We start from the raw sequence: 24,417 nt of genomic DNA on the forward strand, positions 1-24,417 counted from the left end.
TAGTGCGGGTCAGGAGGCAACAAGACTCAGTGCTGTACAGCAGGGCTCGGTTATACGGAAGACGAGCGCCTTTGCGCATGTAGACCAACTGCCCACACAGCTCTTGGCTAACACTGACGCAAGCCCATCCCCCTATATATTGCGGGGGGGAGAGGCGCTTCCAGAGCAGCCGGGGCGACTTCTACAATAGGCCTTAAACACCTTTTATTCTCAGATCCGAAATTCTGCAGGGGGGCGGAGGAGAGAACAATCAAAATCAAATTGCCCCCCCCCCCGCGCCGCCACTCCTGAAAGGAATGAAACTCTGCTGGCGAGGGGAGCCCAGAGGAAACGAAGGATTGCCCTTCCACGCCTCCGATCAGGCCAATGACCCACCTAGTCCAGCATCCTGTTCTCCAGGATGTGTCCAGCCAGATGCTTCGAGGGGAAGCTGCCTGCAAAGGAGGACCTGGAGAGAACGGCATTCTCCCCCTCGCGATTCCCAGCAGCGGTATAGGTGCTGGGGCTAAAGGAAGTGCATCTGCCGAGAGGTTGTCCCACCCGCTCTTGGTTCTAATAGTGCTTCCTCGAACCCTGTTTCCCTGCTCCGTACTGCCGAGAAAAGGTGCGCGCGGCACAGTCCCTCTCTGGGTGTTCCCCGCCCCTTTTGTGGGACGAGGAGAATCTTCCGTGTAGGGCCAGAGTCTCGCAGTTAGGGAAAACGAGAGAAATAAATTAGGGGGGGGGGAGGACGCAGCCTTTTCCCAATTACATTTCATGTCAGGCAACGAACGTGTGGAAACGCTTCTGTCCCTCGTCATCTGCAAGTTTCCACACACAGCCTCCCACCTCCAGTGAGGCTGACGAGGAACGCAGCGCCCCAGAGGGAGCCGCTGACGACCCGGTTCTTCGCCGCTCCTCCGGGCGTAGCAGAAGAGGCTTCTAGTAAATGGGCGAGGGGTGGGGTGGGGGAACCTCTCAGGTTTCACCGGCTCCGAAGTCTGCCGCCAGGGTCAGACGAAGCGCGCACAGGAGGCAGCCTCTCTCGGAAGGATCCCCCTCGCCGCCCGCTGCTCCCGCCTCCCGTTCCCGACATCGCTGCCCTTCCCTGCGCCGCGCGCGCACGCGGAGCGCCGGGGAGAAAGGAGAAGCCCCTCTTGGCTTTTCAAACCCCTCGTTCCCGCCCAGGCCGGCTCCCGGTCGTCAAGCCCTCAGAAGAGCCGCTGCTTCTATCCTGGCGCCTTTCCAACGGCGGCGGAAACAACAACAAACCACCACCACAACACAACAAAAGCCCTGAGGCGGGAAAGTCCCTTCTGGGTTTCTCTCCCTTCCCCCCACCCCGCTCACGGGAGAGGCAAAGGGGTTCGGCACAGTCACGCGCGGCCGGAGAAGGAGGGAGACGGACTGAGGCGTTTCGCTCGAAGGAGCTTTTTTTTTTCGCGGGGAAACTTCTCGCCTTTTTTTCCATTTCTTTTCCCCCCTCCTGAGCAGAGAATTGATCTATGGGAAAGGGAGGGGGTGGGGGACGGACGGAAGGGAGGGAGAGCCACGGAGCTTCTCGGTCGGAGCCATGGACTTCCCGCTTCGCCTCGCCCGCCGCCGTCCTCCTCAGGCTGCTCCGAAAGGGAGAAGAAAGTGAAGCAGAACCCACCGTGTCCTCCTCGCAGGGAGACGGGGGAGCGGTAGATAGAGATAGGCACGGAGTGGTGCTTGCTGCTGCCATGGAAATGGTGCTCTTGCTGAGCCTGCGAGGCGGACGACGAGGAAGAGGACGCAGGCAAATCCACGCTGGAGGAACTCCACACCGAGCTGAGGATCCATCCCCAAAAGAGGGAGCACATCCACAGGGTCCAGGCGGGACAGCCTCCCGGTGCTGTTCTCAGATCAACGCACCGCATGTTCGAGGCGCAGGGCGAAAGAGGGGGGGGGATATCTATTATAGATAAGCCTACGAGGGACCAAGCAGTTCGAATTCCAGCCGGGGAAAGAGAGTATGGTTCATGATGCCAAGGGCCCCATCCTACCCAGCTGCGGAGGAGAGCGAGCGGGGAAAAGAGTCGCTTCCGAAGTGGGAGTGTGTATGCTATGGGGGGGATGGGTGCGGAAAGGGTTAAGCAGCCAACCAACGCAAGAGCGAGCAATTCAAGCTGGATCCTCCCCGGAGCCGGTTCTCTCTCTTCCCCTCTCTCTTTTTTTATTCTGCCAGGTTCCCCTTAGACGTACCAAGCTTCCAGAGGAGATCCGTGGAGCCACGCATAGCAGGGAGAGAAGGATCTCCCTCGCCCCCCCCTTCTTTCACCTGTCAGGTTCCTCCTCCAAGCTCACAGGATCCTCAAGGATTTCCCCCTGCCCATATCCGCCTTTCTCTCACTTTTAGCTGGAGAGAAGAGGATTCACAAATAGCCAGAGACCCCAGAAAGGTTATTAAGTATGTTGTTGTTGTTGTTTGCTTGTTTATCCCAATTCCAAGTTCTTGGCTTTGTTTGGTCTGGCTGCTTCTCCACTGGCAAATGTTGCACTGCAGAATGGCTTGGGTTTCTCTCCTTCACACATGCATACGCGCCCGGGCACACGAGCACACACATGCACCCCTCCAAAAGAAGAAGGAAGAGGAGGAGGAGGAAAAACTGGATCCGCGTTCTCCTCGAATCCAGGCAACTTGGGAGCTGAGAGCTGGTTGACAACACCTCGTGTCCTGGAAGAGAAAGGCTTACCAGATCTTCCCGTGTTAACAGAAGAGGAGAGGAGAAAAAAACTGAAGAAGCAAAGGTAAAAGAGAGGGAGAGAGAGGAAAGTCTAGAATCCACAAGAGAGATAGAAACTGAGCTCCCCCTCCTTAATTTCTTTTTTATATATATATATAAAAAGATGGAACAGGATGCTCAGGGCGAGCTCACTTAAAGTGAAGGCAACTAGGAAGCTCAGGTGAAGTGAAGCAAAGACTTAGGGAGCCAAATTCACAAATGAGCGAGCCGCATGCAAATTGGATCACTCCAGAGAGCGAATCAGTGCAGCCCAAACACCCTGCAGAGGGACTGGCTGGTTCCTGGGAAAGGAGGGGCTGAAGTAGGAACCTGCAGTCCCACCTCCTCCATTCATATTATACTGTGTATACTCATAAAGCAACACACACACACACACACACACACACACACACAGAGAGAGAGATTATCTCCCTTTCCCTATAGTGTTACTTTGAATGGTAGAGCTTAAATGAGAGGGAAAGTAGCAAGGAAGGTAATCAAACCCATTAGTCACATCCAGCTTCAGAAAGGTTATTGTAATAATAAATTATCATCAACAGTAATCAATACACATAAAAAAAATTAACGGTGGCTGGAAGATTCCCCTCCTGAGCTATGTACTACACATGATTCCCCACCCCTTTCATACCTGAAATGCAATAAAAGAGAGCAGCTGATACAACCTGCCTCTGTCTAATTTCCAGTGCATCTGACACCTATGCCTTGAGGTTGGCAGAGGGAGAGAAATCTGTGTGTATATAGTAAACTTTACTAAATAAAAGCCTAAAAGGGGATAGGATAAAGTGAGTTTTAGAGGTATTGAGTATTTCTCTCTTTCTTTCCCTCCCTCTCTCTCTCTCTCTCACACACACACACACTGCGTTACTTTGTAGGAATCCCCCTCTGTACCAAAATAATATATTCTAATAACTGAGCTTCTGACTTTAGGATGGGAAAACTAGCCTCTGCAGGCAGAGAAACCCCTTCTTCAGAATGCACGCACAGGACAACAAGCTGATCTACTATCTTAGAACCCCAAAGGACATATTGGCTCCATTCCAGTTCCATCCCAAACCCTTTTTCAAATGGCTTTCTGAAATGTAATTACAGTTTTATTGTTGCTAGCCCCAAAGGAGAAGAGGAAACAAAAGATGCATCTTTATTTAGACAGGGAGACAGAGTTAAAAGCAGGAAGACAGGAGGGGAGGCTAAATACTGGCAGAAATTTGGCGGGGTGGGGAGGGAGAAGATGCTGCTTATTTCAAGAGTACCATGCCAGCAATAATAATCATACATTTTTATTTATACCCTGTCCATATGGCTAGGTTGCCCCAGCCACCCTGGGCAGCTTCCAACACATATAAAAATAATAATCTGATTCAATATAAAAAGTCACAATAACTTTAAAATAAATGTGTATCAAATAAAGCAATATTAAACTATCCAATAGCAAGAAGAAGCATCAGCATCTCTGCTCTTAATGCACAAATTTATGACTAAAGAAGTGGATTTTTTGTACCTGGGCCTCCTTGATTTGCTTAATGCCAGCTGTGAGGTTATGGGCAACAGGAGGAGAGGCTCACAGCCTCACAGTGTGGCTGTCTGTGATACAGACTTTTTTTAAGGTGGGGGTTTTGAACTGGATCTCAACAGAGGATGTGCTGAACATCACAGCAAAGAGAACCTTGGGAATGTGAGCAAGGCAATCTAAGCTCTTTGCCAGACCAAAAAGGGAAAGAAATGAATGATCCCTGTACCAGAATGTACTAGGAGTTCAAAAAAGCTTGTCATAATGCAACTTGGTATTGCAAGTGGGCAAGGGAGCCAAAAAACAACCAGGCACCAGTAGTTATGGGAAGTAAATTGGGGAAATGGGCTCTTGTGGCTCTGTTAGCAGAGTCAAATAAAAATATTTTGTTGCATCCATTAGGAGAGCCAAACTTTGTGTTTGTTTGTTTGTTTGTTTATGGCACTGCTTCCTTGCATTTTAACATCCATGGCACAATGAGAAATTCACCAGATGAAGGTTTCCCTTGTGCGTGGGGTCATGCAGAGATGGAAAAAGCACCAGTTGTCGAATTTCTGCTTTTCACCCTAGTTGTTAATGTGTCATTTTTAATGTTGCCATTTTATTCTGCTCTGCTGCAATTTGATTTTATGGTGCGTGGTTTTATTTGTTTTATTGTATTATTTTGTAAGCCACTCTGAGATCCCTGGCTAAAGACTGGCTAATAAATCGCTTAACACGTAAAATTATATAATGGCACAGAAACTCTGCAAGAGAAAAAAATACAGCAATTCTACTTAGCTGGTCTGTGGGCTCAGTGACTTAAATGAACCTTTTAGGGAAGTTTGACTTTTCTATAATTATATTTACAGGATTATTATTTTTTTAAGTTCATATGCCACCCTTCCTCTTAGGCAGGGATGGCAAACTTGTGGTCCTTCAGATATTGTTGCATTACAACTCCCATAATTCCTGGCTGCTCACATGCTGGGTTGGGGGTGGATGGGAGCTGTAGTCCTATATCTGGAGTGTCACAGGTGACCCATCGCTGACCAAAGAAATTGAGAGTAACATGCCTAGAACCTTCCCCTTTTATCCTTACAGCAACCCTGCAAGGCTAAGATTAGGCTAAGACAGAGTGACTTGCAGAAGGTCATACAATGAACTTGGTGGCTGAGCACTAAACAAAATGTGATTGACAGGACATCATTTCTTTTGTAGATTTTCTATAGGACAATGGCTTAATTTAGACTAGAGCTGCAGTGTTCAGAGAATGTGTTTGTTTCATTCTCTCCCTTGCACTATTTTCTCAGAGTTGCCAATTGCTCCATGTGGCAGACCAATCATATAGGTTGTATATGTGCCCCCAATACCGGAGGCAATACCAGCTCTGAGGGGTAATTTTGTAATATCCCTCACCATTTATGTTGCCCTCTTTCAGTCAATGTAGACTCTACTACAAGTTATAGCCGTTCTGCAAAGGAAAAATGGTCCATATGACATTATGGTGACAGGTGGGTCTGCCCACCTGTCAAAGTGGCCAATGGGAGGGTGGACAAAAATTAGCATGAGGGAAATGGTTCCTTATCCAGCTTCTTGGATCTGATCCAAAATATGTCTCTGAGTGGTTGTATCCTATTTGCCCTTAAAACCAACCAACCAATCAACCAACCAACAGGACATTCAGCCATGGATCTCACATCATACCATCTAGTTGCAACCCAAGTGGTGATTTAAGCCTGAGTTTTCTTCATGTAGGACTACAACTCCCATCATACCTGACCATTGGATATGCTGGCTGAGGCTGCTGGGAATTGTAGTCCAAAAAACACCATGTTGGCTACTCCTGCAACCAATACATAACACAGGAATAAATTATTTAAGTTTGAGAAATGATTCAGTGATGTGACTGAGCTAATAGGTGAGAACAGGTGCCTAATATAATGTAATAATATAATATAATATAATATAATATAATATAATATAATATAATATAATATAATGCACCTTAACAGCTATGTGCCACACAGTAATTGTATTAAAAAGCACATAAACCGTGCCTGCAAGCTTCCAATCTAAGATATATAAGAAAAGGAAGAGGCTATCTGGTATCTTGTATCTACTTTAATTAGGAGACTGGAGAAACAAAGAAAGCTTGGAACTGTTGGGGAAGCAAAACCAGAATAATAAAATCTGAGCTCAGTTGCTTTCTTCCAACTTCACCTGCTAATGCTAAAAGGAAAAAAAGCACAAGGCACCCACCTCTTCGGTCTCTTACCCCCAAAGCTAGCACCCCCAACTATCTGTTGCAACCCCCCCTCATCCTCATGCAATGATTCAATGAGGTTTATGAGCATCAGATGCTGGCTCTGTTGTGACAAGTGGCAGTATATAATGCAGAAGGTATTCTTGACCCATTGTCAAAAGAAGCCCTATTTCTTATACACAGCTTTTTAAAAAAAAAGACCTGCACCAATGATATTTCCTTTTTAAAAATAAAAATGGGGGCCCCACCTTTTCATGAGTGACTTTGCTCCCTTAACTGAGTACTGTACTACGAAATAAAAGGAGGTAATAAAACATACTATGTTACAATGTGCCCGATTGATTCTTTGAATAACAAAGAAATCTAGCTGATGGGATCATTAGAGCCCGTAAAATGTGAAAACAGCCCAATCCTGCCCATGTTTACTCAGAGGTATGCCCATTTGCAGGCGATCTTCCTTAAATTCACCTGATGAAGTGGACTGTAGTTCACAGAACTCTATGCCATAATATATTCGTTAGTAAGCAAGGTGTCACAAGAATCTGTTGCTTTTGCTGCAACAGACAAGCATGGCTACCCCTCTGAAAATGGCCACTTATTTCAGGGGCCTTGCTTCCAAATAAGTGGACATGTGTCTGTAGCTTATGGCTTCCCCTCCTGACTTTGAATTCCCCACCTGCATTCCAGCTATGCTGCCCACAGTGAAATATATTGTAACATTTGCATTCATCCAGATCATACTCCCAAATGTGTGCTAAAAGCAAACACATTAAGATGTATCATACTGACATACTATGAGACTGAACAATAGACTCCAGTCTACGCTGCTTGTAAATTGAAATCTGGCCTGGTGTCTGCTTTGTGCTCTCTCTCTCTCTCTGTGTGTGTGTGTCTGTGTGTTTGTGTGATGCAGGTATAGGATGGAAAGTTAGTATCCATAGAGTATCTGGAACAGTGGCATAGTGTGGGTTGTCAGCACCCGGGGCAAGGCAAGTAATTTGCGCCCCCTAACCCGTGGATTTGCGCCCCCTAACCCGTGGATTTGCGCCCCCTAACCCCCAGATGTTGCGCCCGGTGCGGCCGGCCCCCCCCTGCACCCCCCACGCTACGCCACTGATCTGGAAAGAGTTAATCATTCCTGCATCACTCATTTGAGAAATCTGGAAGTTGGTGGTGGATAAGGGGAGGGGGGCTCTATCCAACAAGATAATGAGCATTTGGGATGAAAGAAGTTGCTGCTGACTCCATTCTGATCATTGTATGACTGTCCTTCCTCCAAGACATAATGAAAAGGAAGCTCCTCGACTCTTAGTGCTGCATTTCAGAGATTTAGAATACTATACTGTGAACTTGCAGGTGTGCATTGTAATCCTGCCTCAGGTAGACTTTTGTCATTTCCTCTTTTCCACCCTAAACCTCTCCAAAATTAAATTAAAGTACAATTTAACACATACATTTATAAGTTTGCATTTCAAAAGAAGGCTCCCGGTGAGAGACAATCTGCCTTTCTTTCTATGGGATGCTCAAAAGAAGCTCAAGAGACTTGTGTCACAGAAACCTTAGCATCTCACTTAGTGCAAATGGAAACCCCCAAACCTGGTTCACAACATCAATTTCCATCTCCCACCACAAGCTTTCAAACGGCAGTTGTGAATTGCTGGGGAATTGCTACCTCCTCTCACTATAAGCACCATTATGTGAGTGCTATTTAGATGGAACAGAGGCAGTTGCCTTAGACCGTTTCAGTTTATTGGTCCATGTGGCTAAGCATTGTCTAGCATGACTTGAAGCAGTTCTCCTGGGTGTCAGATAGGAATTTGTTTGAGCCCTACCTAGATGTTGTGGGTTGAAATTGGAACTTCTGCAGACAAGACATGTATTCTACAATTAAGTTATGGCTCTTCCCCTAGCTATAAATGGTTTGTACATGTAGCATCACTATGGGCTGTGATGAAGTCCATTGTCCTATTCCTTTTTTTTATACAGTTTATTAATTTTATTAATGTAACAAAAATAAATAAACATCATAATCAAAATTTTAACTCATACATCTTAATTGACTTCCCTCCACTCCCCGTCCTGGTTCCATTATTTTACACTTATTCATACATGTCCATAGAATCTTATATCTTCACAGTCCAAATTTTGAAACCTTAATCATGTTGTTACAAGTTCATTGGTAGTTCAGTGGTAGAATTCTCACCTGCCTGCCTTTGTCCTATTCCTATGAGTTTGTGTGTGTGAGAGAGAGACAGAGAGAGAGTGACAAAATGGTAGTAATGGGGGGGGGGGAGAGAGAATCCTGATTTGGGTCTCATATCTGCTATGTACACCTGAAAAGATGCTTCTACTGATATGAGTGGGAGCTTTCCTTTGAGTGCAAACTTCAGGTGTGGTCCCTCCAAACTGGATTCAGACTGCGGGAAGAGAAAGAAGGTTAAAGCTCTCCACAAGGATCCTGATCTGGATCAGGACCCTCTACCTGGCACTTATACTTCACTAGTTCAACCATAGTCTGGATCCATAATTATTTTTAAAGTGTATTTCTTTTCAAAAATAAGGTCTTCAGAGGATGAGCGTTCTTGGCTTTCACCACTCAAGTGCATAACACCCATGCAGCTCCTTAAAACCTGACCATACTTCAAATGTCCCAACATTTCAGAACAACTTCTTTAACCTTTTAATTTCTTCAAGGGCTCTCCAGCACCAGAGCATTCAGTACTCTGCATGCAATGAGCTTATCTTCCATCACAATATTTGTTTCCCCAGCCTCAAGGCCATATGCCCATTTCCATTATCATAGGGTAGGAGATTCTGCTACTGGTACTAGTAGGCCACATCAGGCATGGGAATTAGTTACTTAGATAGTAATTTGTTAGTCTCAGCTTTCAAAAGTCATAAATGGTAACCTTTTTTGGAAATTAAAAAAAACTCAGAAAAAGCATGCTGTTATGAACCTTATACTGTTAGTTGCAGTTATAGTTCTGCAGTTAATCTAGTCCTGGCAGAAGCTCATGTGGCCTTAATGCTTTGGCTTTTCTTAAGAGTGCCTGGCCTGGTCAGCCACGAAACGGTGTATGAGCGAAAATAGGAAAAGGGGCTCTGATTTTGACGATGACTATGTACAAATAAAAATGTTTATAAAAAATAAATTAGAACCAAAAGTGTGAGGCAGGCTATAAATACATCAAGGCGTTTCTGGTGACACCATAAAGCACTGGAACTTCACTCTGCCTTTGTTTATTGGATGTCACTGGCTTTATTTACTGCTCTGTAATTCATGGGTGAATCATATATTTAGCAGCACCATCACGTCAAGAAAAGGCATGATTTCAAGTGTGTTTTCCCCCTCTTGGGTACACCAGCAGACAGTGTTTATGCAGTGCTGTTCCAAGGGATTTCCTCTTAAAGTTTGTGTGTGTGTGTGTGTAAAGGTGAGTGAGTGAGTGTACAGGTCTGCCATATTAAGGGGGGGGAAATCACTGTAAAATAAGTCCATTCTACTGAGGATTTTCTTTCATGCTTCTCTCTTGCACTATTTCCTAATGACAAAGATGTCCTGCAAACGGTGGAAGTGTGTGTGGGAAAGGTGACCATAAAAATGTGCTGAGCTGAGTGCGTGTGTGCGCACACTCGTTTAAACTTTCCATTTATTTTTCTTGGCTAGCTTTGTCCTACCTTTCTCGCTGTTGGCACATGCTTTCTCTAGAGCAGCTACCTTGCCCCCTTGGCAGGGTTCCTGTGCCTTGTCTGCCCGCAGGTCAGGCAGAAATCCAACAGCAGCTGCTTTCCTTGCCTCTGCAATTGTACTGTGGAGAGGCAGCTGTCATGATGAGACTGGGGGAAGGCTGTGTCCTGATTGGTTTATTGGCTGCTGGTGTCACAGTGGTTCCAACATTCCAACAGAGAGGAGATGGGCAAAAAAAAAACCCCATTGGTCTGTTGGCTGCTGCTATCACAATGGTCCTTAATTCTGCCTTGAGAATGATAATATTTACAGCTGTTCCTTGAGGCTCTAGACAATATTGGGGGAGAGGGTTGTCCTCATAGTTGAAAGGGTTTACAGCAGACTTCTCTAGCCTGGTTTTCTCCAGACATTTTGGACTACAGGTCCCATCCTAGGATCCTCTTACCTACGGGATCGCCTCTCCTGGTATGCCCCATGGAGGACCTTAAGGTCCATATATAGCAACACCCTAGAGGTCCCAGGCCCTAAGGAAGTTAGATTAGCCTTAACCAGAGCCAGGGCCTTCTCAACACTGCCTCCGGCCTGGTGGAATGCTCTGTCTCTTGAGACCAGGGCCCTGTGAGATCTGATCTCTTTCCGCAGGGCCTGTAAGGCAGAGTTGTTCCACCTGGCCTTTGGCTCAGAATCAGTTTGATTCCCTCCCCCTTTTTCTTTTTCCTTTCTCCTCCTATGATGAGTTTGCGCCCTAATTGTTTTAATGTTATATCTTAATCTTTTAAATTGTATTTTAATCAACTTGTTTTTATTATTGGTCGTTAGCCGCCCTGAGCCCGGTCTGGGCTGGGGAGGGTGGGGTATAAATAAAAAATTATTATTATTATTATTATTATTATTATTATTATTATTATTATTATTATCCCTTGACTATGTCTGTGCCTCGCTCTGCACATTTGCACAATTTTGCCCTCACACTCATGACAACTGCTTTTGTCTTGAAGGAAGAGGAGGAGGAAGTGCTGGCAGCCTGTAGCTGTTTTGTGGCTCACTGGAGAGCTTCAGTCCCTTGGGGCTTGTCAACCTGGCACCTTCCATGACAGTGCTGACCATTCATTGTACAGAATTAACATTTATGTCATGGTTTCTCACACACTGGAAACCAGAACTAGAGAAAATGGGTCACTCGTTCAGATATAGCAATTAACAGAACTTTGTTTTAATTTGTAATGGGGAGAGAACTTTTAAAAATGTTTCGCATATAAGATCATAAAAATTTGATCTGATGGAGCAAAATAAAATAGGGGGGACTTCTTCTTCTTCTTCTTCTTCTTCTTTCTTCTTCTTCTTCTTCTTCTTCTTCTTCTTCTTCTTCTTCTTCTTCTTCTTCTTATTATTATTATTATTATTATTATTATTATTATTACTTTATGCACCATGGCTTTATCCAATCTAAGGTAGAATATCCCAGTGCAGATTATCCTTCTGAAAAGCCTGAATAACCAAAGCCTAGACCTTTCTCTGCCCATCCATTTTTCCAGATTCACTAAGTTTAAAGCAGGTGCGTGCGTGCTTGTTGTCATTTATGATGATGGTGGTGGTGATGGTGATGGTAGTGCTGTGGATATAAGGTCCCCACGCCCCCCCCCCAAAGCGAATGCTTCTCTCTTCTGACAAATCTGTCTCAGAGTGACAGCATCTCCACTGGGAACATCTCACACATTGAGAAAACCAGCTGTATCAACAAGAAAACCGACAGACACCTAAACCTCAGGCCAGGGAACAAGTCTTTTAAATGCTCGGCAGCTGAGAAAATTGGTAAGCAGAAACGGGATGGGTAGGAATAACAACTCTCCTGAAAATCTGTAAAACAACAGGCAAGACTGAACTGTTCCTAATGCAGGTGCGGTATAGACATATTAAATGGTGTGGACAAATGCTCTGGTGACTGTTCATAGCTCCAAGGAAAGTTATGTAGTGCATGAGGTTTAAAGTAGGCCTACATATGCTCACAGTCACACTCCTTTGCTTATACATCCGTTCAGGCACAAAAGCTCCTCTAGGTGCTTATCTCCGCCACTGTCAACCGGAGATGTTGACAAAAGCAAACAAGAAAAGGCAAGAAGAAAGCAAGCTCAGAGGCAGCTGGCTTGGAAATTATCTAATTTGATGCCATTCCCTTTCAACTTGCATTCTGTTGAAAAAAATAAAGGCCTTTGCATTCACAGAACTCCCTTGATTTTCATCTTTGCTTCTAATGAATACTGAATATATATATCTATAATATATAGACGCCACTCTCCTCTTCCTCACCCATCCAGGCCTCCACTTTCCCAGTTTTGCTGCTCAATATCCTTCAGCAAGAGCTGCCAAAGATGGGACCCACCCAGGGTCATTTACATGGCCAACATGTTTACCAGTTGCGGTGCTATGTTCCCAAGTTACCCATACTGACATAATCTAATCACAGCTTGATTACGAGCGTAACGCGGGTGGCGCTGTGGGTTAAACCACAGAGTCTAGGACCTGCCGATCAGAAGGTCGGCAGTTCGAATCCCCACGACAGGGTGAGCTCCTGTTGCTCTGTCCCTGCTCCTGCCAACCTAGCAGTTCGAAAGCATGTCAAAGTGCAAGTAGATAAATAGGTACCGCTCTGGCGGGAAGGTAAATGGCATTTCCGTGCGCTGCTCTGGTTCGCCAGAATCAACTTAGTCATGCTGGCCACATGACCCGAAGCTGTATGCCGGCTTCCTCAGCAAATAAAGCGAGATGAGCACCGCAACCCCAGAGTCGGTCATGACTGGACCTAATGGTCAGGGGTCCCTTTACCTTTACCTTAAGCATGAACCAATTCAATGCCCATGATATACCAGTTGATTGATATCAAATAAGATCACATCACATCAGTATGGTTGTCTGAACAGAGTCAGAATTTCATTTCATTTCATTTTTGCAAACTTCTAGTCCTCATGGTTACTGGATGAAAACTGATGAAATTAGGATAGATTCTGAAATACAGTATCTTTCAGGGACTTTTCAGATGTCAGGGGGTTAAAAATATCTACATTTAGAATGGGCCTCAGTACCACCAACACTACCACCCTCAGCATTTCTCATTATATGGCCCTTAGTTCATTGGTAATGATATTTATTACCTCCATATCTTCATTTCTTGGTCAGTTTCTAATCCAGCTCATGATTTTCCAATTCTCACCCTCTAAATAATGCAACCAAAGAAATTGTATTATGCAGCAATCTAATTTGGCACGCCAGCCTTAGAATAACACAGTTTGGGTATTTGGGATGTAACATTCCAACGTTTCTTGCCTACGCTGAAGAGAGATTGTGAATATTTTCTTTAGATGTAGAATTCATGCATTAATAGTGTATGAAATTATAATATGGCCAGTTGCAAAGAAACACAAACAGGAGTGGACATCAAATGAGGACCTCGGCTGCACAAAGATTATTATACATAGTCATCACTTTTTAAATGGCTGCTCAGAGATGTATTCTGCTTCTTTCCTTCCAAGGAAATGAAGATCTGTCCCTCCCAAAGGGCTCTAGTTAGCAGGGTGTGCAAATTTAGTTATATTGACTCAGTAAAATTAGTGGGACTCTCTAATTTAATTGAGACATGTTCAGACAAAGCTGGCTGCTTCTCCAGAAACACCAGGAGTCCGTTGTGCATCTGTCATCAAAGCTAGAATGGACTGTAATAATGAGCATTTATACAGCACTTTAAAATGTTACAGAGTGCTTCACATATATTGTCTTAGAAGTTCTGAGTCTGTCAGCAGCTCTGTATGGCAGGAGGGTGGTGCTGGGGGTGGGGGTGGTTAAGGCTCAGAGGGCATGGCTTGCAAAAAGACATTTAATGAGCAAGGCCTAGGCCCATTGGACTGTGGTCACATTTGCATGAAGTCTTTAAAGCACTGTGGTACCACTTGGAACAGCCATGCCTTTCCCCAAAGAATTCTGGGAACCACAGTTTGTTTAGGGGGCTGAGAGCTGTTAGGAGATCCTCTATTCCCTTCCCAGGGGTGCAGTTCCCAGAGTTCCCTATGAAGAGGGACAGATACCACTCTGAGGGAAATAGGGGTCTCTTAACAACTCTCAGCACTGCTAACTACAGCTCCTTGAATTCTTTGGGGAAAGCCATGCCTGTTCAAAGTGGTATTATTGAGGTTGAATGTATGGCGTTAATGCAATGGGGTGTGTGAATGTGCTCAGGAGGAACCATAGCTCACTGTTAGAACCCATACAGTGGTACCTCGGGTTACATACGCTTCAGGTTACATATGCTTCAGGTTACAGACTCCGCTAACCCAGAAATAGTGCTTCAGGTTAAGAACTTTGCTTCAGGATGAGAACAGAAATCGTGCTCCAGCGGCACAGTGGCAGCAGGAGGCCCCATTAGCTAAAGTGGTGCTTCAGGTTAAGAACAGTTTCAGGTTAAGAACAGACCTCCAGAACGAATTAAGCCGAGGTACCACTGTACTTCGTATACAGGAGGCTTTGGTTTCTATTCTTGGTCTCTCCAGGTAAGAGAATCAGGCAGCAGGTGACAGGGGTGACCGCTACCCAGAGCTTTCTTTCAGTTAGTACTAAGGATACACAGTACCAGCACCTCTTTTTGTTGTTAAAAAGTGAGGCACTTATTGCAACAACTTTATGGTGAGTACTGGCACCTATTTTTCTAGGGGGGGGGGGAGCACTGCCTCTACCTGAGATACCAGAGAACTGCAAGAAGTCAGAGTAGATGTTATTGGGCCAGACAGATGACTAGTGGGACTACGAGACAATTTTCTACATTCATACCAGTGTGCCCCTTCCGGCACACCATTTGTGAGTTGCTGCCTTGGTGAGTGCAGTGGATATGATGATACAAGGGAAGAGGTACAGCTCATTGGGAAACTAATTACCGATTGTCTGCCACCAGTATTTGTAAATAACAAGCTAAGCTTTACAGTGACAGTAAGATCACCTGGCCTCGATTACAGGCCCATATTTGCATCTATTAGGCATCTATTTTCCCACAGATTAATGTGTCCCATTAAGAGTGATCAGGGGATGGCAGGATCATTATCTGTCCTCATTAGTGGGGGGGGGAGCCTTGGACTCAATTAACATGATTCTTCATCCTCTTCCGAGGCCCCTTTCAGGTTGCTAGACCACTCAGCTAATATCAATGGGCCAAAGTATTTGGCGTGTGCATGTAAATGGGAGGCTGTGTGGGCACACATGGCAAAGACATCAAACAAGCCTCACATTTTATTTTCTTTCACTCTTCAGAGCCTGTTGAGTAGAGTGGGAAGGTGCCAAATCCCGTTTTAGCTTCTGTAAGAGCATCTAAATGTCAACAAAGAGCCTTGTTAACTGCTATCCTTTCCAAATGTTCCTATTTCTAAAAATGATTGCTCTCCCCTCCTTCTCTTAAAGTTGCTTTCTCCTACTATCGCCTACCCTCTCCCCACCTATCTGTGCAGATCCTAAGGAGCTGATTTAATGATCTGCTGCTATAGCAGCTTCTGCTTTTAGACTGCAAACAGAAGAAGAGTAGTTATAAATGTGTGGCACTCTTCTATCCTTACTAGGCCTCCACGGCAGTTTGTTCACAACTGTACACCCCAGGAACTGTACACCCCACACAAAGTGTTTAGTCTTCCAACTTTAGGAAAATCAAACCAGGACCCATGTGATGCTATTCATGCATATATCCTAATATCAGAAAATCCAGGGGTGGGCAACCTTTATGTTCCCAAGGGCCATATGCAGCAGTGGGTGGACACTCAGGGACCACATTTTACTGGGCATGGATGAGCTGGCAGAGAGCCAGTGTGGTGTAGTGGTTAAGAGCAGTGGACTCATAATCTGGTGAACTGGGTTTGATTCCCTGCTGCTGGGTGACCTTGAGCTAGTCACACATCTCTGAAGTCTCTCAGCCTCACTCACCTCACAGTGTTTGTTGTGGGGAAGGAAGGGAAAAGAGATTGTTAGCCGTTTTGAGACTCCTTAGGGTAGTGATAAAAAGGGATAGATATCAAACCCAAACTCTTTTTCCTCTACATCTGGTGGCTGCTATCCACTGAGACTGGTGTAGAGTGGAATACAGGGAACCCAAACAGCAGGTGGCACCAGACCAGAGACAGTCAGGGCCAAAATTAATTCTACTTTTGTCTCCTTCCTCCTCTCTGCTCACTTCTGCAAGGGCAACACCGGTGACAGGACAGAAGTGGTAACTGGTACTCATTGGGCCTCAAAGGGCAAGAAGGGCAAGAAGATCCAGAGCCCATGTAATTGTGGTTTTGTTCCCATCCTCCTCCCTGCAAGCCCAACACTAAGGAGAAGGAGGATGAAAACGGGAAGCAATACTACAACCCTGGTCTGGTTGTAAGTAACAAGGGCAAATAGGGTCTGGCTGAGTGCAGACTGAGGTTGGTGAGGCTGTGCCCCATTCGCCCTAATGGACTAGCCTCCACAGCTCATTGGCAAGCACACATGCTCATTAGGAAGACTTAGGCCAAGCTGTCTGCCCCAAGACAGGATTATCCTACCCCTAAAACGTCTCTGACAGGTGCCTGTCACGCCAAAGATCCATCACTCCGTTTCTAACTTCAGGTGCCTCTAGGAAGCCGTAAAGAGGACATATGGAAAATGACCTTCTCTGTTGTTTGTCCCCAGCATCAGGGGCACAACCTTTGTACATGGAAGCCCCACAAAACTCTGATTTGATAGCAGCTGATAGACTTATCCTCCATGAAGTTGCCTAATGCTTTTAAGAGCCATCAAATCTAGTGGCCACCACTACATCTTAGGCAGCTTCTTATATTGCTGGGGTGCTCTTGGGAAACTATCACCCTCTTTGTACAGATAGGTAGCCGTGTTGGTCTGCCATAGTCAAAACAAAAAAAATTCCTTCCAGTAGCACCTTAAAGACCAACTAAGTTAGTTCTTGGTATGAGCTTTCGTGTGCATGCACACTTCATGCACACGAAAGCTCATACCAAGAACTAACTTACTTGGTCTTTAAGGTGCTATTGGAAGGAATTTTTTTTTTGTTTTGACCCTCTTTGTAGTTTAAAACATGAGCTTCTTACCCTATCTTCCTCAGCAGATAATGTGAACGATCGCTGTGCCTCTTCTTTCCAATATTCTTTTAAAATACTTGAAGATCCAGTCCAATCCTGTTAGTAATATTTTCTCTAGGCTAAACATATCTGTTTCCTTTCCATACGTAAACCCTTTAACATCTTCATAGTTCTCCTCCAAATCCCTCCTAGGTTGTCAGCCTCTGTGACAAGTTGACATTACATCCCAGGCTGCTAATCAAGACAAAAACTCCCAAGATACGGGCCAGGAAGTGGCCCTTGTTGTTTGGTTTTTAGCTATGTGGACACTGCTCATAGAATCATAGAGATGTAGAGTTGGAAGGGACGACGAGGGTCATCCAGCCTGAACCCCTGCAATGCAAGGATATTTTGCCCAACGTGGGGCTCAAACCCACAACCCTGAGATTAAGAGTCTTATGCTCTACCGACTGAGCAAGAGCAGCAGCACATGACTCTTCAAGCAGCACTGTATTCCTTGCTTACTATTAATGGACTACTGTTCCCTGGTATCTCCTTTCTCCATTAATTAGTATTTTTATTATATATTTATTTAGTTCTATATTTATTTATACCCCGCCTTTTCCCCTGTTGGGACTCAAGGCGCCTTAAAAGCATGTACTTAAATTTCACATTATACAGTCTTATCTGCTAATACAAACAGGGGTTCTTAAACAAACATTTTTCTCATCAGCACATGAAACAAGGGTTGAAGTGCACAATTTCTGTTCTCATCCTGAAGCAAAGTTCTTAACCTGAGGTACTATTTCTGGGTTAGCGGAGTCTGTAACCTGAAGCGTCTGTACCCTGAAGCATCTGTAACCCAAGGTACCACTGTAATTCTGATTACTTCAGTTCTGCTCCATCTTAATTCAGAGTGGAACAAAAAGTTTGGAAGGCATAACTATATGGCAGACACCTATGACGACTTGTGTATTTAGACCATGCATATCGTTTTAGAGAAGGCGGGTTGATGCTGATGATTTAATGCCAAATATCCCACCATGTACCAGATGTGCCGATTCACTCATGTCTCAAAGTAGCTGAAATAATTGTGAAGAGCATTAGCACAAGGAGCGTGTCTCCATATTAAGCTGTGTGCTAAGTACATTTTCTAGCCTGCTGAGGAAGGTGTGAAGGGAAGCGGTAAATGTCTGCTACAGATTAATACAACTCCCCTCCCCCCCTCAATGTTATTTACAATGTTTGCCACCAAATTTCAGGAACAGTTCCTCAGACCCGATTCTCCTGGAGCCTTGAGGTTCGCTTCCCTGCTTTCCCTGACTCTAGCAGCCCCTTCAATAAAAACAAAGAGGAGATGCTGCAGGTAGAAATATCAACAGCTCCTACTTCAGCATTTGTGGTTGTGCCTGATCCTACAACAGCCTTCCATAACCTGGTGTCCTCCATATGTTGATGGTCTCCAGCTCCCATAATCCCCAACCTGCCTGACCAACCAACTGCCAGGGCTGATGTGATTTGTATCTAACAGCATCTGGAGGGCACCAGGTTAGGGAACATAGAAACATAGGAAGTTGCATTATACTGAGTCAGATCATTGCTCCATTTAGCTCAGTACCAGTAGTGGCTTTCCAAGGGTTTCAGACAAGGGTCCAGCCTTAGCTGGAGATGCCAGGAATGAACCTGGGAGTTCCCATGTGCAAAACAGTTGCTTTTTATTCTTTTACGCGATGCTTGGAAATTATTTAATATTAAAGAGGTTGATAAATTTAATCGATACACAAAATGTTTGACCCTGGATGACTTTCAACTCATTTTATTATGGGTAATATCCATTGTAAGTCATACTCAGAACAGATCCCCTAAAATCAATGTGAGTCAACTCTGAGTATGACTTAGTTGGATCTCTCCCTCTCCCTCTCTCTTCTTCAAATGCATGTCCAAAGTTCAGAAGGACTTCACATGTGTATTGAGATTGCTGACCACTTGAGAGAACAACCTGTCAACAAAGTTTGAATATCTGTTGCTAAAAATGCATTCATTCATTTATTTCATTTATATCCTACCTTTCCTCTAAGGAGCTCAAGGTGGCATTCATGGTTCCCCGCCCCCCATTTTATCCTTATCCCTGTAAGGGAGATTAAGCTGCAAGACTGCAGCTGGCGCAAGATCACCCAGTGAGCTTCATGACAGAACATGGCTTTAAGGCTTTTCACACCTGAGGTGTAAGTTTTTCAGACCAACCTTGTTTTTATGGTTGTGGGTTGTTTTTAATGCTGTAACCCACCCTGGAACCTTATGGTGAAAGGCAGTTTAACAACAACAACAACAACAATGGATTTGAACCCAGGTCATAGCTGTCAAAGTTTCCCTTTTTTAAAGGGAAATTCCCTTATTTCGAATAGGATTCCTTGCAAGAAAAGGCAAAAGTTGACAGCTATGACTCAGGTCTCCCAGGTCCTAATCCAACGCTAGAACTACTACAGCACACTGGCTCTGATACTACGCTGGCTTACACAATGGCAGGTCAGTCGCAAGCAAGTATGCTCCATGGAAGTTCATTCGGATTGGAATGGAAACCATAGCTTCCTTTAAGGGCGCAATGATAGAATATTCCACAACTGGTGGGAGGAAAGGTACTTCCAGGTTCATATTTCAGAGCTCAAGGACAGTTATGACTTCTAACTCATGGAGCAGCGGAGCTGCAAAATGAGCAATGTCTGTGATGTTCTATGCAGCTGTGGATGTCTAAAATGAGAAATCTCCTTGAAATATGAGCCATTTGGCCAGAGAGAATACGAACTAGTCAGGCCACTTGATCTCCTCTCTTTTCCCACAGGTCAAGATCAGATATTTTGCATGGCTCCTACGCTGTTCTTTTTCTGAGGGGTTTATTTGAAAGATGCATAAATCTGAAGAGCTGATCATTTCCCTTCTTCTCCTCTTTATTTATATGACTTTTGAAAATAAATTTCCAGCGAGGTCCCTTTTGATTTAACGAGGTGCTGCCAATTCTGCCAGTACTTTGGGTTTTACATTTTTTATTGAATGGGCCCCGAATTGAAAACTAGATTTCCTTCCAATTCCCCTCCACTTGCGAGGCGAGGGGAAATGAAAACGCCTGTCAGCAAAAGTAATGTGTTTAATACCGTGCCAACCCTAAACATCAGCAGAGATTTCTGTGTATTGCAAATAATTCTATCACCAACCTATATTGCTCAGCTGTGTTTTTATCTTTGCCGTAGGATAATATCAATATTTCAAAATGTGAGACAAGGAATGTTTTATGAGATTGATGTGGGAAAGAAGTGTGACAAATACATAAAAAAGGGCAGAGGGAAATGCCGGATAGTCATAAAAATGCTTTTCGGCTCCCATGGGGACTCACTGAGTTTATCCTTCCCTTATCAGAGACCCGTTGCAGTCTCCTTGGTAAATCTCTGTATTTAATCAAAAGGAAAGGCAATATTATCTTTTTAAAAAGTGGCCTCTTCTAACACAGGGGTGGGGAACCACAGGCCTGGGGTGTGTGAATCTGGCCCCCCAGGCTTCTCTGTCTCGCCCTTTGGACTCAGCCCAAGCCAAACCCATCATTGGTCCTGCTCAGCATCCTCTTTGAGTGCTTCCAACTAGCAGAATGTGTCCATGTACAGTGAGAATGCCTCTTGTTTTCCTTGATGAAACTGTATGTCTTTGCATGAAACTCTTGACTTCTGCATGTCTCAAATGGAGCCTACTATACAAAGACAAGAGTCACTGTCTGCCTCTGGCCCCATCCATGACTGGCATGCAGCCCCCAAAAGGTTGCTTACAAGCGAATGTGACCCTTGAGGCCTTTTTTCTTTTTAGCGCCCAGGCCCAGATTCTAAACATACAATCTATTTTATATACTTGCATTCATAATAATAATAATAATAACAATAATGTTTCCCCAGCCACTCTGGGCGGCTCCCAATCAAGTGTTAAAAACAGTACAGCGTTAAATATTAAAAACTTCCCTGAACAGGGCTGCCTTCAGATGTCTTTTAAAGATAAGATAGCTGCTTATTTCCTTCACATCTGAAGGGAGGGTGTTCCACAGGGTGGGCGCCACTACCAAGAAGGCCCTCTGTCTGGTTCCCTGTAACCTCACTTCTCACAATGAGGGAACCGCCAGAAGGCCCTCGGCGCTGGATCTCAGTGTTGCCTCTAAAATTAGAGCAGATCTTCTTCTTCTTTAAGGCCTTTGCTTAAATTAAACCTGGTCTAGACATGTAGCAGAAAGAGTAAGTGAAGTTGCAGAGTTCTAGACTGCAGTATTTCACACTGCAAGCGAAAGATATCTTGTTTGAATGTAAAAGAAACAAAACAAAAAACAGCAACAGCAGAAAAACAACACCACCAGTGTGAGTGGATAAATTACGTCACAAAGCGAAAGTTGGGTTTTTGCCCTGGAATAATAGAATTGTAGAATTGTTGAGTTGGAAGAGACCTCACGAATCACCAACTCCCTCTAATGCAAGAATCTTTTGCCCAATGTGGGACTCGAACCCACATCCTTGAGATTAAGAGTCTCATGCTCTACCAAATGAGACTTGCATGTGTTTTTTCTTTTTTTAATGGAACGCCCTCCCATCAGATGTTAAGGAAATAAACAACCATCTGACTTTTAGAAGACATCTGAAAGCAGCACTGTTTAGGGAAGTTTTTAATGTTTGATCTTTTATCGTGTTTTTAATATTCTGTTGGGAGCTGCCAAGAGTGGCTGGGAAACCCAGCCAGATGGGTGGGGTATAAATAATTTTTTATTATTATTATTATTATTATTATTATTATTATTATTATTATTATTATTAGCATCCTGTGCCTGAGCAACAAAAGACCACAGAAGTGCAAATCAACAGCAAATTATCCTTGGGGTCTAAGAATCATTACTATTATTGTGCTTACTCATAATGTATATTGGTTTCTTGGTAACGGCCTTGTATATTTTTCTGCCTTACTTTTGTAAGCTCCCACTTCCCACCCCTAAAATGAAGAACACAACAGTTTTGAGCGAGCACACAGGAACTTTGTTGTTGTTTACTGTTACTATCTTTATTCAGTTTTATACAGAACGAAGCACTCAGTGCGTTCAAAGGACTTGCATGCAGGTTTGCGACCACTTTTCATCTAATTGTCCATTCTCAAGGCAGCTGACTGATGCTAAAACTTTCAAAAATGATTTTTAAAATCCAGGTGCCCAACTTGGAACAAAGTCAAAGCACTTGATGATTCTTGGAACTCTCGGTTCCCAACAAGATCCTCGCAGTAATCGGATGAAAAATTACTCTGGCCATTCAGTATTATTGCACCTGTGGTTTCTATGTGACACACTGCTGAGCTCTCAGACAAAACAGGCTAAAGTGTGAAGGAAGCTTCTAAAATCAGTGTGTTTCACAGAACAACTAGTAACATGATTCAAATAAGAATGTATTAATAACAAAAAACAAACAAACCTCAGTGCAATTTGAGCCTATTGGCTCTTCATCAGTGGAAGTTCTTCATCATTCAAGTTTAAATTAAAACAAATTACGTCAGGTTGAAACCTTCATTGATTTCATTATTTACCACTGCTTTTATACAACACTTGGAGATTTTTTAATATTAAAGAGGTTGATAAATTTATTCAATACACAAAATGTTTGACCTTGGATGACTTTCAACTCATTTTATTATGGGTAATATCCACTGTAAGTCATACTCAGAATAGATCCCCTAAAATCAATGTGGGTCAACTCTGAGTATGACTTAGTTGGATCTATCCATCTTCCTCTCTCTTCTTCACTGCTTCATGTAGATTCCCTTGATGGAGCCAGAGCAGAGTTGGGTCCTGCACCTTGAATAGTTGCGTGGCAGATGGTGCTTTAGGTTATGATACACTATACAGTATAGGCTAAAATTTTGCCTATTAAACACACTATTCAATGTGCAGGAGCCCTTCCGCATCTGGCCTCCCTCTATTTTTTTCATGTATATTCAATGACAGTAAGCTAGGGATGAATATATATATTTTATGTGTAAAGGGAATGCGTAATTAAGAGATAACCATGGATGATTGCCAGGGAAGCTGAAGGAAGTCCAAAAGAGATGTTTTGTTACAATTTGGTTAAAGATGTATAAATGTATTGGAAAATTAATAAAAAATTATATATATAAAAAAGAATATATTTTAAAAAATCAATCAAAAAAAGGAAAAAAACATGAAGTACATACTTTCTGTGAGAATCAGGCATATTTTAATCAAAAGTGTTCCTTTGAGATGAGACAAGAAAAATGCAATCCCGCACACCTCTATTCAGAAGCAATTCCCATGGGGCTTAATCTCAGGTAAGTAGGTGTAGGACTGCAACACAGGAGAATATTTTAACATACTAACTGCAGATCCCTAGGATGTTGGAAGCATAATCTCTACCCTGGGTATTAATACTCTTTGGATGGAGAGTGGCGAGGGGCAGGAATGAAGAACATGCTCTGTATATCAGGCCACGGGGAGAACGGGACACCCATAACTTTCTAGAAAGGAAAAGGGGATTTAGGGGGGCTGGAGTTGTCCCAGAAGATGTCAGTGGAAGTTACTCAGGACTTTGGGTATCATTCTTAGAAACCTGAGCATGCAAGTCGTGTTGTAGCCATTGTTTCAATGATTCTGGTAGCCACTTCTCCAAAGTTATCATTATTCCCTTGTTGCGGGAGAACTTGCAGTCAGGTCAGAAGTGGCTTGGCAGATGGGGAGGAGCCATCACAGTAGTTTTCTGCCAAGTGGGTCACAGCCTCTTACTGGAACTGGAAGGGATGAAATGGTGGGGAGGTCAGCAAGGTGAAAACACACCAGCAGAACCAATCCAGTGTTCCTGCCAGTGTGTTTGTGCTGTGTCAACATCCCCACTTAATTCCAAGTAAGCAACAATGGCAACCCACCTGCCAGAAAGCTTGTGTAGATGTTCTGCTCCATCTGCTGAACTGCTTCTGGCCAGAGTTCCTAATCACCTGTAGCAGTCTCTCTCTATAGACAAGTCCCATGGACAGAATGGAAGAGCAGAGAATAGGAGATGTGATAGTGGAGGTGAGGCTAGGAACGGATGAATCTTTCAGTTTCTCATTTTCCCAGTCTTAAAGCCACTTCTCCACATCAGTTTGCATTAAAA

The 24,417-nt window shown here is 44.1% G+C and overlaps 1 protein-coding gene and 1 long non-coding RNA gene across 27 annotated transcripts in view; one reads left to right on the forward strand and one right to left on the reverse strand.

Annotated features, from left to right (window-relative positions):
• NRXN3 (neurexin 3) overlaps positions 1–24,417 on the reverse strand; it is a 1,185,406-nt gene that overhangs the window by 419,106 nt on the left and 741,883 nt on the right. The window contains exon 1 of one of the 26 annotated variants that reach the window (XM_081908659.1): positions 1,634–3,109. The exons of 24 other annotated variants lie outside the window; for them this stretch is intronic. In XM_081908659.1, coding sequence (XP_081764785.1) covers positions 1,634–1,880 — 247 coding nt within the window. In that variant the 5' untranslated portion in view covers positions 1,881–3,109. Of the gene's footprint in view, positions 1–1,633; positions 3,110–24,417 lie in introns of those variants that run through there. One more of the 26 variants, XM_081908660.1, reaches the window with a different exon arrangement.
• LOC309372947 lies at positions 10,535–12,411 on the forward strand. The gene is made up of 2 exons (XR_014169737.1): positions 10,535–10,652; positions 11,870–12,411. It is a non-coding gene; the product is annotated as an uncharacterized lncRNA (long non-coding RNA).

This window comes from Podarcis melisellensis (genome assembly GCF_964234715.1).
Source record: "Podarcis melisellensis genome assembly, chromosome: 1".
Classification (NCBI taxonomy): domain Eukaryota; kingdom Metazoa; phylum Chordata; class Lepidosauria; order Squamata; family Lacertidae; genus Podarcis; species Podarcis melisellensis.